Source organism: Macaca nemestrina, chromosome 11, assembly GCF_043159975.1.
Source record: "Macaca nemestrina isolate mMacNem1 chromosome 11, mMacNem.hap1, whole genome shotgun sequence".
Taxonomy (NCBI): domain Eukaryota; kingdom Metazoa; phylum Chordata; class Mammalia; order Primates; family Cercopithecidae; genus Macaca; species Macaca nemestrina.
Window position 1 is genome coordinate 131291776 of NC_092135.1, and position 17824 is coordinate 131309599.

General features: G+C 51.3%; 1 protein-coding gene across 2 annotated transcripts in view; it reads left to right on the forward strand.

The window, feature by feature from the left end:
• The window catches only part of LOC105473898 (inositol polyphosphate-5-phosphatase D), a 152759-nt gene that overhangs the window by 124645 nt on the left and 10290 nt on the right, over nt 1–17824 (forward strand). For both annotated transcript variants that reach the window (XM_071073577.1, XM_071073578.1), the window contains 6 exons: nt 1660–1749; nt 3982–4095; nt 5409–5491; nt 9382–9469; nt 13382–13531; nt 15328–15424. In XM_071073577.1, the coding sequence (XP_070929678.1) occupies nt 1660–1749; nt 3982–4095; nt 5409–5491; nt 9382–9469; nt 13382–13531; nt 15328–15424 (622 nt within the window). The remainder of the gene's footprint in view (nt 1–1659; nt 1750–3981; nt 4096–5408; nt 5492–9381; nt 9470–13381; nt 13532–15327; nt 15425–17824) is intronic.

Below are 17824 nucleotides of genomic sequence, written 5' to 3' on the forward strand. Positions count from 1 at the left end.
GCAATGTCAGCCTCCCAGGTTCAAGTGATTCTCCACCTCAGCCTCCCAAGCAGCTGGGATTACAAGTGCGCACCACCACGCTAGGCTAATTTTTGTATTTTTAGTAGAGACAGTGTTTTGCCATGTTGGCCAGGCTGGTCTTGAATACCTGGCCTCAAGTGATCCGCCCACCTTGGCCTCCCAAAGTGCTGGGATTACAGGCGTGAGCCACCACGCTCTGCCTCGTGTCCAGATTTTAGGCTGATGTCCTCGCATCTTCCTCCCTCCTCTCTCAGAGAAGGGGTAGCCTCCTCTTTCTTTCCTGCCTAGCCTTTGCCCCTAGACCCTTGACTCCATCTTTTCCTCCTCTACTACCAACCAGTGCCCCCACTCCCCTCCTTCTCTCCTGTCCCTTTCTCTGTTCTGTCTTGTAGTTTCCATGTGTTTCTCTGATGATCCTTAGTAAGTGAGCTTTTTTCTTTTCATGTTTATTAGCCATTTATATTTTTTGGTGAATTTTCTGTCCATATCCTTTGGTTGGTTGAGCGGTGGAGTGTTTATCTTTTTCTTGCTGATTTGTAAACGCTTTCTAGAAAAGGGTACCAAGTCTGTTTTATCACCTTCTTGGTCTCCTTTGCTGGCAGTTTTTCCTTTGCCCGCCCATTCATGGTTGGCGTGCCTTGGAATTCTGTCCTCATCTCTTCTCATCTTTCATGTGAAAGCCCAAACACACTAATGTCTTCCGCTTCCACTTAATCCCAAGACTCCACATCCAAAGACATATCTCCAGCCTTGAGTGACCACTTCCTGCCAGGCATCTCCAACGGGCTATCTTGAAAGAACTGTCTTTCTAGAACTGTCCTCTTTCTCTTGCCCCCTCCCAAAGTGCTCTGTTGCCTCCCTTCTCACCCCAGTGCCAAGTTCCTTAACAGAGTTTTCTACACTTGGCATCATCCGCTCTCTCCTGGTTCTACAAGGCATCGTGGGATGGAGAAGGTGTCCTGTCTCTCCCACTGATGAGCTGAGTGGCCTTCAGTCCCCTTCCCACCCCGTGTTTGGGGCTCCTCATCAATAAAATAAAGTGAGCCAGGCGCGGTGGCTCGTGTCTGTAATCCCAGCACTTGGGAGGCTGAGGCGCGTGGATCACCTGAGGTCAGGAGTTCAAGACCAGCCTGGCCAACATGTCGAAACCTCATCTCTATAAAAAACACAAAGATTGGCTGGGCGTGGTGGCACGCACCTGTAATCCCAGCTACTCGGGTGGCTGAGGCATGAGAATTGCTTGAGCCTGGGAGGTGGAGGTTGCAGTGAGCCGAGATCGCGCCACTGCACTCCAGCCTGGGCAACAGAGCGAGACTCTGTCTCAAAAATAAATAAATAAATAATATGATTAGACCAGAAAAATCTCCATGGTTCACACTCCCTAATCAATTCAAAAAGCCATAGGTATTTAGGAAAAATGAGCACAGGCTTCTTTTATCCATGGAGGAGGCAGTGTCCACACTGTCTTCCACTGAACCCTTTAAGCATTTCAGTGGAAGGACAACAGGACAGCAGGTGTAAAACCTTCACACTTCTGGAGGGCTCCATAACTAAAGTTTCTGCTTTAGGGTTGCCGTCCTTGGCCTGACCAGAAGGGCTTCTCCTTCCCTGCTGAAAAATGCCTTCCCTCCCCTGCAGGCAGTACCAGCGACATCATGACCAGTGACCACAGCCCTGTCTTTGCCACGTTTGAGGCAGGAGTCACTTCCCAGTTTGTCTCCAAGAACGGTAAGCAAAGGACGGTGTCTGTTTCTCTGTTTTCCTCAATGACAAGGAGTGTTGGGAGCTTGTCTTCGGGTAACAGTCAGCGGTCTGCATTAGAGGAAGGCTCATTTTCCCAGTCAAGTCCACAGTATCAGTCAGTTTCTTCATGTCCCAGCCACAGCACAATTTCAGTCCGGAGACTTTACTCGCTCTGCTAGGCAAATATGTCAGCCTTTTGAGCCTCAGTTTTAGTCTGAAAACATGGGTAAATCAGTGTTTACCAAGGTGTGGCCTGAAGACAATTATCGGAGTGGGGTGGGAGGAGGGGGCAGGGGACATGAATAAGCATTTGTTAGTAATGCCTTTATTTTAACATGTTTTAAATTTATGTCTTCTGTTTAAGGCAAGCACCATTGTTTTTCCATTTAGTGTTGTGATATACCTTATTCAGCTACACTTAATTTTAAAAAGTGAGTCTATTTAGAGAAAATATTAAGTAAAGAGTAGTACAGGTGCGTGGTAGGCAGAGATGGTAAAAATCGTTAAGATGGCATGCAGGGCCGAGCGCGGTGGCTCAAGCCTGTAATCCCAGCACTTTGGGAGGCCGAGACGGGCGGATCACGAGGTCAGGAGATCGAGACCATCCTGTCTAACCTGGTGAAACCCCGTCTTTACTAAAAAATACAAAAAACTAGCTGGGCGAGGTGGCGGGCGCCTGTAGTCCCAGCTACTCGGGAGGCTGAGGCAGGAGAATGGCGTGAACCCGGGAGGCGGAGCTTGCAGTGAGCTCAGATCCGGCCACTGCACTCCAGCCTGGGCGACAGAGCCAGACTCCATCTCAAATTAAAAAAAAACAAAAACAAACAAACAAAAAAGATGGCATGCAGATGACTGAGTTTTGGGAAACACCACAGTAAATAATATTTAGATTTGCAGGTAATTTTTCAAATAATCCAGCCCAGCCCTGGTTGCCAGGCTACCCTCGTCCCAGCTGGGCCAAGTGTTCTCTGTAATGTGTCCATCCAGCCCTTGGCCTAAGTGACCAGGGAGCCATGTTGTCTCTGCCCAGTCACTGCCTCCACGGTCAGTCCAGTGGTCACTGGGCTCCTTTAGGAAAACTGAACATAGGGGACCCAAATACAAGGAAAGACCATCTTGCTCTGTGTCCTTCATACCCTGGGGGACACACATGAGGCCGGAGCACCGTCTTCCTGGGATGCTTTTCTCCATCCTATTGTATCTAACATCCACAGCCCCGGAAATGTGACCTCCCTTCTCCACCCAAGCCTTGACCCACCATTGTGTTTCCTTCCTAAGTCTGGCCACTGTGCTTTTCTAGAATCTTCCTAGTCCTTAGGCTGGACCTCTTCCCCGACTTCCACCCATCTCTCCTTTTTCTGAGCTCCTGCAGCCCTGAAGGGGTTGCCCTTGCCACCTCCTCCTCTATTCCGGGGTAGGGCATCCTCAGTGTCGGGCTGGGCTTCCCTCCACGGGGGCTCAGTACCCAGCAGATGCTCGAAAACACTGATCACAGGAATTGAGCATTGACAGGGCATCTACCTAAGCAGAGCCTGGACTGGGCACTGTGGGGTTTGGAAAGAGAAAGGAAAGAAGGAAGGAAGGATGTGAGGGATGGAGGAAGGAAAGATTTGTTCATGGTCTCAGAACAAGTCTCTGTTCTGTGGCTCAAAATGTATATGAAAGGACAGAACACTTGTTTAAAAGCAGCTTAAGGATGCTTGCAAAAGCATCATCTAAATTAATACAGTTGCAGGCAAGTTAACTCTGTACAAATGAGCTTACGGAGCCCAGAGTAAGGAGCGGGGATCACTGGGCCTGAGGGAGAAAGAGCTGCTAGCCCTCATCATCTGAACTCAGCAACAGCATTGATTTGGGTATTGAGCAACCCAGCCATTCTACAAAGTCTTTTTGCCGGAACTAGCTGGGAGCCTGAAATAGTGGGGGTATTGCCTGAGGTCACACAGCTTTAATGACAGAGCTGAAATGAGGTGCGGACTCCTGGGACTCTGCGTCTTTCTGCCCCGCTCTCTGCCCTGGCCAGCTTATGATACATCAGAGAGGTTGAGGATGCTCGGGTGGGTGCTGGATTTCGCTGTAGCTTTAGTTCTCCTCCCAGTAAACTCCCTCCTTCCTGGGACCCTGAGAAGGAGCTCAGTACGTGGCATGAGAACTAATTGGAAATGCTCCATCTCCAGGCACATTGTGGAACTGAGTCCCCGTTCTCCCCTGTTCCAGGTCCTGGGACTGTCGACAGCCAAGGACAGATTGAGTTTCTCAGGTGCTACGCCACATTGAAGACCAAGTCCCAGACCAAATTCTACCTGGAGTTCCACTCGAGCTGCTTGGAGAGTAAGTGGCTGCTGAGCTACCTTCTGGGCGGAGCTGGCCGGAGCCTTCTTATAAACGTCTTTTGTACTTGGCACTTTGCCCCATTTCTCCTCTCCCTGGAAAAGACTCACAAAGCGGATCAGAGAAGTGGGGCTGCAGGTGGATGGCTCAAGGGGACACTCAGTTACTGCCAAGGGTCCCCCTGTGGCCTGTGCAGCCCTAGGGGCAGGGATGGCCATGAATGTACTGACCTCTCAGTCCCTTGTAGGTGGCAGGCAGGGTCCAATCCCTGCCCCTGAGGGTGGACTGTGACCCGCTCGAGGTTCCCTGCAAGCTGGGGCTCTGACTCAGCCAGAGAGCATTGGGTCCAGGTCCAGACCTCAGAGAGCCAGTGTGAGGGCTGGAGCTGTCGCTGCCTGTTGTCGCCCTGGCCCCTCTTGCTCTTTGGAGATCGTGGCATCTTTCTCAGGGGGTCTGCAGCGTCCGAAAGCAAGCAGGAGATGGACAGGCTCCCCTGAGCCAGCGGCATTTAGCACAAACTGTGTTTAGGAAACACCCTTTCCAGGTGACATTTCTAGGCATGTTGTCTAAAGCTGTTTCACGGCCAGGGAAGAGCTGCGTGTATCCAGCCCTCTTCACTGAGATGGTCTGCATAGTGGTCGGGGGAGAAATAGGGGACATCAACTCCACAAAAGGGCATTTTGTGAGGGCCTGGCTGGGATGCTTCCAGAAATCAGGAAGAAGCGTGTGCTGCCAGTTCTGCCCCTCTGGTCCCTACCTCCTTCTCCACCTCAGCCGGGCCCGGGCCTGGTGCTAGAGCGGCCTTTGCCACTGAGTCCCCAAGCCCCAGTTCACCCAGCAGGGTCAAAGCGGTTCGAAAAATGATGAAGATTTTTGTGCGGGTGGTTTTAATAAACTATCAAGACACTTGCATACATTTCTATGGAAACAGCATATTAGGAAGCTTAAATTAGAATTTCAAAAGGCTGCTATCTTGAGTGGCGTGGGACGAGCTGTCAAGTTTCCTAATCTTTTTGCCTGTGATGTGATGATTTCTTTGTTGCCTGGTTTGTTGCAAAGAGGAACTAAAAAGGAGGGGAATCTCTTTGATTTTCCTAAAAATAATTAGACCATGTTGGCAAATGACCAGTCCCTGAACAAAAACAGAATCCCCGGCAGGCCTGACTCCTAAATGATGCTGAGGCCCCGAGATTTAAAAAAAAAAAAAAAGGGCGAGAGCACATCTTCCTCGGTCTGGGTGGGGTGACCAGGGAGTCTTTTCTGTCTGGTTCTTGCTCTGTTTTCTGAAAACCAGCCTTCTTGTCCTCTAACAGGTTTCGTCAAGAGTCAGGAAGGAGAAAATGAAGAAGGAAGTGAGGGGGAGCTGGTGGTGAAGTTTGGTGAGACCCTTCCAAAGGTAATTCTAGAGCAAGGCATTCCCCAAGAGAAGATTTGCATTTGCTAGGCCGGGAGCACCAGCCAGCGGCAGAGCTATGGCCAGGCCTGACCAGAGGGGGCAGAAATCTCATAGACCAAATGCAGAAAGAAGCCCCTCTAGGAGCAAGCTCTCGCTCGCGGTGGTTCATGACATGCTTTGCAGCAGTCGGTATGTGGCCTCATTATTCCTAAATGGTTTCAGTTCCCCTAAAGGATCACAGAAGGGATCTAGAGGGTCAGCTCATCTAACCACATGATTTTGCAAAGAAGGAAAATCAGGTGCAGGGCCAAGCGCTGTTTGTTCATGGCCTCATGGCTGCGGTAACACACCTAGGATGCAACCCCAAAACTCCAATACCCGCTTTGATGCTTGTTTTCCTATTCAGTGCTGGTTCATAGAATTGAGTACAGAGAGGCATAGAGAGGGGTCTGTTGGCTGCTAATCATACACTTGTGAACACACGAAGTACTTGACATGTCTGTGACCCTGCAAGAGCAGAGGGTGGAATTGAAAACACTCAACCAAACTTTAGTGGGAACACAGTCGTCTTTGCTATAGAAAAAATGGTTTTCTGGCCTGGTGTGGCTCACACATGTAATCCCAGCACTTGGGAAGCCAAGGCGGGGGGATTGCTTGAGCCCAGAAGTTCAAGACCAGCCTGGGAAACACAGTGACACCCCATCTCTACAAAAAAAAAAAATCATTTTTTTTTGTTTTTCTTTTTTTTTTTTTTTGAGACAGAGTCTTGCTCTGTCGCCCAGGCTGGAGTGCAGTGGCATGATCTTGGCTCACTGCAACCTCGACCACCCAGGTTCAAGCGATTTTCCTGCCTCACCCTCCTGAGTAGCTTGGACTACAGGTGTGCACCACCACACCCAGCTAATGTTTGTATTTTTAGTAGAGATGGGGTTTCCCCATGTTGGCCACACTGGTTTCAAACTCCTGACCTCAAGCGATCCACTGGTCTCGGCCTCCCAAAGTGCAGGGATTAGAGGTATGAGCCACCGCACCCAGCCTAAAATTTTTTTTTTTTTTAACTAGCCAGACATGATGGCGCATGCCTGTAGTCCTAGCTGCTCTGGAGGCTGAGGCGGGAGGATAACCTGAGCCTAGGAGATCCAGGCTGCACTAAGCTATGATCATGCCAGTGTACTCCAGCCTGGGTGCTGCAGTGAGACCCTGTCTCTATTTTTTTTTTTTTTTTTAATGCTTTTCTACTGAATCTGCTTTTGTAGTGCTAAATTGACAGTGGAGGTGTCGGGTGTCATCGAGTACAAGCTTATTAGGAGCTTAGTGGTTGTTCATGCTGGGTGGGAAGTGAGTTTCTTTTTCATGCCGCGAGGGAGGGGTGGAATGGAGAGGAGTCCCAGGCCAGGCAGATCCATCACAGGAGGTGGGGCATCTTGGGGGCTGCCCTCGGAGGTTCCCTCGGAGGTGACACTGGAGGTGAATTTTAAAGGACAGGTGGAGGGACCCATTCTCTCCTGAGACTGGGGTAGGATGTAGGCAGGTTTCAGGAGGCTGGACCCACACTGGCATTAACCTTTGATTGGAACCAACTCTCAGGCCATGTAAAAAAGCCACATCATCTGAGGAGCAGCGGCTGACCTGAACTCCAGATTCCCCCCACTGTGGCCCAATTCCAAATTACTCAGAGGCCGCGGCCAGCTCACGTGGCTCTGACTGGGGTCTCCCACTGAGGCCCCAGAAGAGCTGTCAGAAGGCCCTGTTCTGGGGCTGTCTTCAGGCCCCTTAGTCATGGGGGCTCTGGGCTCCAAGGAGACATTTCTGCCTCACCCGGCCCAAGCCCCTCCTCCTGCTCTTCCTCCCTGGCTGCTTCCAGGCAAGGCCTGAACAGTAGTTTCCTCCTTTGGTGAAGCTGGAAAAGAGAGCAGCACCCCATTCCCCAACACGTTCACCCCCCTGTCCAGCTCAGGGACCCCCTAGGGCACCCTGTCTTCCTCCACTCCCCACATCCTCACAGCCACCAAGTCCTGCTGTTCCTCTTGCCTCTGTCCCCCTGCCCCCTCCCAGGGGGTCCACCTTTCCTGTCTCCTGCCTCTTGCTGAGGCATCCTGAACGCTGATGGATCTTTCTGGAATGCCTATCTGATCCTGGCGTCCCCCTCTTTATCCAGTCGACTTCCTGTTGCCCAGTGGGCTAAGCAGCCTCATCTGCTGTTCCCACAGGACTGCAGGAGCCTTCACTGTCTCCTGCTCCCTGAACCCCCGTCCCACCCCTGTTGCCTGGCAGCCTCCTCTGTTCACCCTGTAAATCTCTGCCATGGCCCCCTAGATAGTCCTCCTCCCTGCAACCCCCTGCCAGGGTGGTGGTGTCCCACAGAGACATTTGTTGTTCAGATGTCTGTCACCCCACTCCCACTGCATCCCAGGGAGGACCCGGTCTTCCTCCTGCATCCGAGGCCCCCAGCTCTGGCCCTGGGTCTAACTTAGAGCCAGGCATCACCTCGTGCCAGGAGCCAAGTGATGATTGGTGCAGCCGTGGAACCCTGGAGTGCCCAGAGCTCCACTGCAATTTCCAATCATCTGTTCTGGAACTTTTTTTTTTTGAGACTGAGTCTCGCTCTGTTGCCCAGGCTGGAGTACAGTGGTGCCAAATCGGCTCACTGCAACCTCCGCCTCCCAGGTTCAAGTGGTTCTCCTGCCTCGGCCTCCCAAGTAGCTGAGATTACAGGTACACACCACCACGCCTCGCTAATTTTTGTATCTTTTAGTAGAGACAGGGTTTCACCATGTTGGCCAGGCTGGTCTTGAACTCCTGACCTCAAGTGATCTGCCCGCCTCGGCCTCCCAAAGTGCCGTGATTATAGGCATGAGCCACTGTGCTCGGCCTGGAACTTTCTGAATGGAGATGTAGTGAGTCTGCCCTGTTGGCCAACATGGTGCCCAGAGCCCTGTACCAGAGCTTTTTGGTGTCTGGAAAGGAAGGGAGGGAATCCCTAGAACAAAGTATCACCTTTTTATTTGGCCCTTCTGTATGGGAGTCATCGTGAGGAACAGCCCCACATCTGAAAAAGTCATAAATCTGAAAAGTCATAACTTGTAGCAGATGAGGAGCTAGTGTGCGTGTGATGCTTCTCCCTGCGCTCGCCCGGACACAGCCCCCACTGGTGAGGTCCGAGGCTCCCCCAGCATTGTGCAAAGCCTGCTAGCAGCACCCCCCGCCACCGGCCAGGCCAGCAGGGCCTCTGGGGGAGCTGGCAGTCCCCGGTTCTGGAAACGTGCTCACAGATGGAATGTGGGAGTCTGTGTCTGTCATTCGCTGAGCCACACCCCTAACAATCTGTAGGACATTCCAGGCCCAGCTGGGGGCTCTGCCATGATGGACACAGAGGCTGTGTCCTCCCCAGATAGGCGCAAGCCAGATAGGGGCAGGGCTGGGATGTAGCCACAGTCCTGGAGAGGCCAAGGAGAAGGTGTGTGCTCTGTGCGGGGAGCCTGGTGCAGGGTGGAGTGCAGGGGTCATTCCAGACCTGGTGCCTGGCCCCACTTGTCCGTCAGCCTGCGTCCTCCTCCATGACCCTGGCCTAGGGATGGGAAGGAACGCGGGCAATGGATGGGGCCCATTTGGGGTCAGGCCTTCTTGCTGGGACCTGGGAGCCAGCTCAGTTTAGGAGGCCTGGGGTGCAGTGTGGAGGTAAAGGGGACAGGGAAGGAAGCTAACCCCCACCTTGCTGGACAGGGTGTATGTGAAAGCTATACCCCACCTGCTCTGTTGGGTATGGACAGCAGAGATTTGGATCTGATGACTAAGAACACCTTTCGTCATCCTTATCCACCTGTACACCCACCTGTCCCCTCACCTGTCCCTTGCCCGTCAACTCCAGTCCTGTGCCCTTCTCTCTGCAGCTGAAGCCCATTATCTCTGACCCTGAGTACCTGCTAGACCAGCACATCCTCATCAGCATCAAGTCCTCTGACAGCGACGAATCCTATGGTAAGGGTCTGTGGACAGGTGCCACACCTGCCAGTGAGCTGGCGGCCTGTGACGTAGCATCACCTTCAGGGAGAGCCCACCTGGCACTTCCGGTCATAGGCTCCTGCCTCTCCTTTCCCCATCCCAGGGCTACTAGTGGGACTGTCATCACTAAGTCATCCTTCCCTCCCGACTAGGCTTCTGGGCAGGACAGCCAGCAGTGGCAACCCCTTCCACGTATTGAGCCTTCCCTATGTGTGAGATCTGTGCCAGGCACTTTCCAGTATTATGTGATGCAATCTTGACAAGACCTTACTGTTCTCCGACAAGTAAACAGAGGCTCAGAAAGATCAAGTGATTTGCCCAAGTCACACAGGTAGTGGTGGCTGTGCCCTCATTTGAACCCAGGTCTGCCTGCCCTTCTCTGCTTCTCATGTGTCCTGAGTCAGCCTCCTCAGCTCACAGATCTGGAGCCACAGACCCCCCTCTGCTGACCCAGTCTCTAAAACACCTGCTCAGGCACAAAGGGGCTGCTGCTTCTGCCCCCGAGTGGCCACCCTCTGCCTGAAGACCCCCTCCCCCCAGCCAGAGCAATTTGGGCTGAGGTGTGGTTCAGGGTCCCCTGAGTGGCACTTGGGGTGCTGGAAACACCAGCCCAGGGCTCTCTGGTCTTCTGCTCGGCAATGCCCAGTGCCCAGACCAGGCAGGCTGTGGAGGCCTGTGGCCAGAGAGACACCAGGGGCTTTTGTACCATCTCTGCCTGTTTGTGGCTCCAGCCCAAAGTCAGGATCACCCTTGCTAGACCACATGTGTGGCTAGGCATGGGGTGAGAGAGGCAGAGAGAGCCTGGAGGGGACAGAGAGGCTGGAGGCAGGAGCCAGACCAAGCCTCTCTTTACAAGCCAAGCTAAGAGCAAATACCTTATCCTGAGGGCAGTAGGGAGCCATTGAAGATTCAAGCAAGGAAGTAACAGGATCAGATTCACATCTTGGAAATCTGCATCTGCAGTGATCAAGATGACAGATGAGTGAGCCAGAATAGAAGTAGTGACAGTAAAAAGGGAGAGAAGAGGAAAAACGTTGAGAGGAATGGAGTAGAAAACTGGGCTTGGGATTGGGGAAAGGGTCTGTATTAGTCTGTTCTCATGTTGTCGTCATACCTAAGACGGGTAACTTATAAGGACAGAGGTGTAATTGACTCACAGTTCTGCAGGGCTGGGAAGGCCTCAGGAAACTTACAACCATGGCAGAAGGGGAAGCAAACACATCCTTCTTCACATGATGGCAGGAAGGAGAAGTGGGTGCCCATTGGTGGGCGAAGCTCCTTGTAAAACCATCAGATCTCTTGAGAACTCACTCACCATCACTATCACGATCACTATCAATCACTATCACTATTGAGCAAAGGATGGGGAAACCACCCCATGATTCAATTATCTCCACCTGGTCCCTCCCACGACACATGGGGATTATGGGAACTACAATTCAAGAAGAGATTTAGGTGGGGACACAGCCAAACCATATCAGGGCTGCATGAATGATGCTTCCACTTCCTGCACTGGGTTAGGTGTAGTGCCGCGGGTAAGGGAGACCAAGGCACAGCCACAGCGTACGAGGAAGACCAGAATGCTGTGGTGTTGAGGACACCATCAGAAAAGTTGGGTCAAGAAGAGGGTGTGGTTACAATAGCAAATGTGGCCAAGGGGCCCAACACAAAGACCGAGCGTCCCTTAGATGAAGTGACTCAGCCCATCAGCAGACTTGGTGAGCGCAGTGTCCATGGAAGGGCCAGGGTGACATCAGACCTTGGCACTTATTAGTTAACAGGGCATGAGGAGGCGGAGGAGAATGCGCCTGGGTCAAGGGAGCACATTTGTCCACGTGCTTATTTGTTTGAAATGGAAGAGCTTTGAATGCTGCTTGGTGGAAGTCACTAAAGAGGAAGAGGCTGCAGACACAAAGGAAAGCCCTGTGCATAGTCGCCCACTGTGCAGGCTCTGCCAACACCTGGGTGTGGGCACTGTGGCTCCCCTCTTTGGGGAGGTGAGGAAAGGAGGCTGGGAGACCTGAAGTTCATGCAGCTACTGAGTAGCTTGTCGGAGGTAACAACAGGATCTTGGGCCTGAGCCCAGGCAGCTCTTCCCTGTTCCCAGTGCAGCGCTGGCAAGAGGGTCCCGGAGCTGGAGGAGGGGTGGGCAGAGCCTGAGGAGTGTAATGGCCCTGATGGGGTACCCTCGTCATAGATGCAAGAGCATCTGAGTAGCTGTTGAAATGTTTGAAGCTTTGATGGCAGGAAACAGGCAGTACACAAAACACATGCTTCATTTTCTCATTCAAATCCTGTATTTCTGTGACACAGCAAGACCCTGTCTTTAAAAATAAAATCCTGTAATCCTCCTTTGTTTCTTCTGCTTCACATTCATACTCACAAACAGCATATCATCATAAGGAAAAGGAGAAAAAGCAACAGTCTCATTCCAGTAATCATTTTTATTTTGGTTTCACATTTCCAGCCTCATGCATAGGCACACCTAGATTTTCATACTTACCATCACAGAAACATTATTTTATACTCTGCTTCCCTCACTTGGTATTAGATTAAATACATTTTCCATGTTTCTCCTGCCCCATCTTTGTGACTGTTCCTTTTGATGGCTGCGTTATGTTCCATGGACTTACTGCATCCTCATTTTAAAAGTATTCCTCATTTTAAAAGTACTATTATTGAGTTTCTGTCAGTTGTTTTTGTTGGTGCTATCAGTAATGCTGAGATGAATCTCTTTGTGGACATTTTTTATTATTCTTCAGCTACATTTTTTATTCTTTTGAGTAATCTCTTGAGGACAGGTTCCCACGTTTGCTGGGCCAGAGGTGTCAGTGTTTGTGCTTCTTGGCACTTGACACCAAACTGATTGCTGTAAAGGCTGTCTCAGCCGACCTCACCATGGACAGGCTTCCCCACATCCTTGCTGGCATTGGGTGGTTTCGTTTTTTGTTTTTGGAGGCTGGAGTGCAGTGGCACGATCTTGACTCACTGCAACCTCTGCTTCCCAGATTCAAGAGATTCTCCTGCCTCAGCATCCCAAGTAGCTGGGACTACAAGCAAGCACCACCACCCCTGGCTAATTTTTGTAATTTTTCATAGAGACGGGGATTCACCATGTTGGCCAGATTGGTCTTGAACTCCTGACCTCAAGTGATCAGCCCGCCTCAGCCTCCCAAAGTGCTGGGATTACAGGCGTGAGCCACTGTGCCCGGTGCATTGGGTGTTATTTTTCTCCCTTCCTATCTACGCCAACTTCATGTCTGTGAAAGAGCAACTTAGTGATTCCTTAGTTTGCATTTTTGATGGCTAGGAAAGTGGAACTATTTTCCATTTATTAAAATTAGCCGGCTGCAGTTCTTTTCGTGTGAAATGTCTGTCTGTATTATCTGTCCATGTACGTGCTGGGGATTTGATTTTGAGGAGTTCCTCGTGGAATTCAGATGGAGTACCCTCTTGCCTGGGGAGCTGGCTGCAGATACTCTTCCCAATCTGTTTTCTTTTTATTTTAGGTTTTTCCTCTGTGCAAGTTTTAAACTTGCATATTCTCTTGCCGCCAATGTTGTTCTGTCATGTCTTATACTGCATCAGATCTTGGGAAGTTTTCATTCCCAAAGCAATCAGATGAGTGTTTAATCCTGTCTTTCTGCTACGTTTTCTACAATATAATTTTTTTACATCAACTAATCCACCTTTTGTTCTAAGACTTGAGACATTTGCCCCCAAAGTACTGCGGTGCTGTTCTGACGTATTTATTAAATAACCCTTCCCTGGGCCATAGTTTCAAAGCACCGTCTTTGGATGACAGAGCCAACTCTCCGGCCAAGAGTTTGGTGTTTCCGCCATGAAAAGGCAGAATCTTCACCCAGCTGTCTCCCGCTTTCCCCGCAGGCGAGGGCTGCATTGCCCTTCGGTTAGAGGCCACAGAAACGCAGCTGCCCATCTACACGCCTCTCACCCACCATGGGGAGTTGACAGGCCACTTCCAGGGGGAGATCAAGCTGCAGACCTCTCAGGGCAAGACAAGGGAGAAGCTCTATGGTAAGCAGCAAGCCCCTCCCCAGCGCCCTCTTCAGCCCACCACTTAGGGACAGGAACGTGCTTTCTCTCAGCAAAGCTATCGAATATTCTCTCTGCTGCGGCCTCAGAGCAGAAATCCAGCGCTGGAAAAGATCTCAGACAATCTGACCCAGCCCTCACTCGACTCAAAAATTTCCCAACAGGCCGGGCGCGGTGGCTCAAGCCTGTAATCCCAGCACTTTGGGAGGCCGAGACGGGCGGATCACGAGGTCAGGAGATCGAGACCATCCTGGCTAACACGGTGAAACCCCATCTCTACTAAAAAATACAAAAAACTAGCCGGGCGTGGTGGCGGGCGCCTGTAGTCCCAGCTACTCGGGAGACTGAGGCAGGAGAATGGCGTGAACCCGGGAGGCGGAGCTTGCAGTGAGCTGAGATCCGGCCACTGCACTCCAGCCTGGGCGACAGAGCGAGACTCCGTCTCAAAAAAAAAAAAAAAAAAAAAAAAAAAATTTCCCAACAGAACCCACACCCAGCACCCCCAGATCGCCCTCCCCGACCCTGCGGAGTGTTCACAGCACCGAACCTCACCTATCAGCCCTTAGGCCTTGTCATTCCCCCATTAGCATCTCCGCTAAAAGAAGGACCCAGGGTACCAAGCGAACCTACCTCTTGTTAAATGGCTCCTTCCAGGCTGTCCGGGGAAGACCAAAGCTACAGCTGCAGTTGAGATTTACAATTTCTTGGGCGACCTCTGCTTGTCCACGTGGCCACGTGGTGCCCACTTACATATACAAACAGACCCTTGTACGTGCCTAAACCCCGCCCTCATGGTGCCCACCCAGGTTTCTGTACCTTCCAAACCGCTTTTTTTTTTTTTTCTTGAGACAGAGTCTCACTCTGTGCCCCAGGCTGGAGTGCAGTGGCACAATCTCAGCTCACTGCAATCTTCACTTCTGGGGTTCAAGTGATTCTCCTGCCTCAGCCTCCAGAGTAGCTGAGACTACAGGCACCCACCACCACACCCAGCTAATTTTTGTATTTTCAGTAGAGACAGGGTTTCACCATGTTGATCAGGCTGGTCTGGAACTCCTGACCTCAAGTGATCCACCCACCTCCGCCTCCTGAAGTGCTGGGATTACAGGCGTGACCACTGCACCCAGCCATTTTTTTTTTTTTTTTTTTTTTTAAAACAAGGTCTCACTCAGGCTAGCGTGCAGTGGCACGATCTCGGATCACTGCAACCTCCACCTCCCCGGTTCAAGCAATTCTCCTGCCTCACCTTCCCAAGTAGCTGGGATTACAGGTGCCCGCCACCAGCTAATTTTTGTATTTTTAGTAGAGACAGGGTTTCACCATCTTGGCCAGGCTGGTTTGGAACTCCTGACCTCAAGTGATCCACCTGCCTTGGCCTCCCAAAGTACTGGGGTTACAGGCATGAGCCACCGCGCCTGGTCTGACAAAACATATTTGCCTGCTTTGTTCCTTGATGAGACCAATAAGTTGGAAATGTCACATGAAATGATAACTCTGGATCCCAACTCTCCTCTCTGTGGATCCACAGCAGGCATAACTAATCAATCACTGAACTCTTACAAAGCCTCAGAATCTTGCTTACTCTCCGTGGATCCACAACAGGCTTAACTAATCAATCACTGAACTCTTATGAGGCCTCAGAATCTTGCTTAACTCACCTCCCCAGGTACTCACTATTCACTGTGCAGCTTTAGCCTGCAAATGGAAACCCCTTTGCCATCCCTTGTCTAAGCTCTGGAAGCTGGGCCCTCACATGCTCTTTCCCGGCCCTTTCCTTCCAGACTTTGTGAAGACAGAGCGTGATGAGTCCAGTGGGCCAAAGACCCTGAAGAGCCTCACCAGCCATGACCCCATGAAGCAGTGGGAAGCCACCAGCAGGTAAAGTGGGTGTGGGGTAGGTGTGAGGAGGGTGGATATCAGGGACTCATGACAAATTAGCATGGTTTGGCCGGGTGTGATGCTTCATGCCTGTAATTCCGGCACTTTGGGAGGCCAAGGCTGGAGGATCATTTGAGCGCAGGAGTTTTGAGACCAGCCTGGGCAACATATCGAGACCCTGTCTCTAAAAAAAAAATTTGGCTAGGTGCAGCGGTTCATGCCTGTAATCCCAGTACTTTGGGAGGCCAAGATGGGTGGATCACTTGAGGTCAGGAGTTTGAGACCAGCCTGGCCAACATGGTGAAAACCCATCTCTACTAAAAATACAAAAATTAGCTGGGCATGGTGGCACATGCCTGTAATTCCAGCTACTCGGCGGGGGCGGGGGTGCTGAGGCACAAGAATTGCTTGAACCCAGGAGGCAGAGATTGCAGTGAGCCAAGATTTTGCCACTGCACTCCAGCAGTGACAAAGCGAGACTCTGTCTCAAATAACAATAATAATTAGCTGGGTGTAGTAGTCCTAACTACTTAGGAGGCTGAGATGGAAGGATTGCTTCAGCCCAAAAGGCTGAGGCTGCAGTGAGCTGTGATTGTGCCACTGCACTCCAGCCTAGGCGACAGAGTAAGACCTTGTCTCAAAACAAAACAAAACAAAACACTAGCATGGCTCTGCAGACCCAGGGCCTGTGAGAAGGTGAACTGAAGCACAGAGAGACCCAGGACACAGGAGAAAGAAGCTCCAGCCCAGGAGAGGTGCTCTCCTGACTGCTCGGTGTCGTTTGACTGCTGGGGAGGTTGGTGTGACTGTGACAAAGCCTGGGAAACTCTAACGTGACGGAAAGTTCAGTTTGACTCAGCTAACATTTTTGAGTCCCTATGATGTGTCCAGTTCTAGAGAAATCAAGGCAAATTCAGTGCAGTCCCTGACTTAGGAACTTGCGGCCTAGTGCATGAAGAAGTGACTGCAGAGAGGATGGAGAGATTCCAAGTCTACAAATGGTGGCTGTGTCTCCTTTGGGACAAACGACACCAGCAATCATGGGATCTGTGGCCACCAAACCCCACCCTATCACTAGCAAGAAAAATCACTGCGGGAAAATGCACACCGGTTGTTCTCGGCAGAGACTGAACTGAGAATAGTACAGATGTTAAAGTCTGTATTACCAGAATACAGACATTCTTGGTAGCAGGGCTGCCCTAACTCACCGATGTGGTCTCGAGTTCCAGAATCAAGTTCTGGTCTCTTTGCCAGCTCACCAGCCGAGGAGGCAGAACCATGCCAGCAGCAGACATAGCTTGTTCCTCTCCTCCCTCCCTTCCCCACAACACTCGTCCCCACCAACCCTTGCCCTCACCCCAGCCACCCCCGTTGAACACAGGAATTCTCATCTCTAGCACATTCCCTGATCCACTTCCAGCTTCCGACGTTCACAGCTGTGGGCACACAAGCATCCCCTTTCCCTCTTTCCCTCCTATGATAATCCCATCAGCAAATGCATCCTGGCTCTGAAGTGTCTACTGGGTTCCAAAATCAGGATCAGTGTAGGGAAACAAATTCTTTTCCATTTTGACTAGCCTGAGAACAAGCATTTATTTCTGAAGCAGACACTGGTGGATGGCAGCAAGGTACAACTCGGAACCAGGCTGGCGGAGCACATGGGAGATGTGGAGTGTCCCTGACAATCTATATACTCAGAACTCAGTTCTCAGGAGGCGAGTGCCTGACACAGTGACAGCATGCAATGTATCTGTTGGGGCCACCTCACCCAGGCCTGGGCCATGCCCTCCATAGCTTTAAGCTGATTGCCCCCCATTCCAGGCTCCAGCCTTGATCTCTGTGACCTCACACTCATTTTTCTAAATATGCACGTGGCTGCCTCCATGCTGACGCTGCACACACAAACGTGTGGGCTGATGTGTTCCAGATGAACCCCTGCCACAGTCTGCCCTGAAAATCCCCTCCTTCCTGCCACCCAGGCCACCCCCCACCATCTCTTTGCCCCACCAGCCTTGCAGCTTCTCACTCCATCCTCTGCACCTGCTCACCAGCCTTCAGACTGTCCAGGAACAGGCCAAACCCCTCTCACCTGGAGGCCTTTGCAAGTACTCTTACCACTGCCGAGAACACTCTCCCCTTCTTTCTCTCTTGTCTGCTTATCTTCTTATCTCAGCTAAAAGACCACCCCTCAGATGGGGCCTCCTGGGGCCACCCAATGCCCATTTGGTCCCAATGCTTCACTAGCCTCCATCTCTTCCCCTTGTTACTCTCAGACTTCAGCACTACATCAATATTGTGTCTCTGTGCCACTGAGCTTGTTTTTCTCTCCCATCAAAAGTGAGTTCCATAAGAATAGAGACCACGGCTGCCTCACTCACAGCCATATTCCCTCCTCCTGGC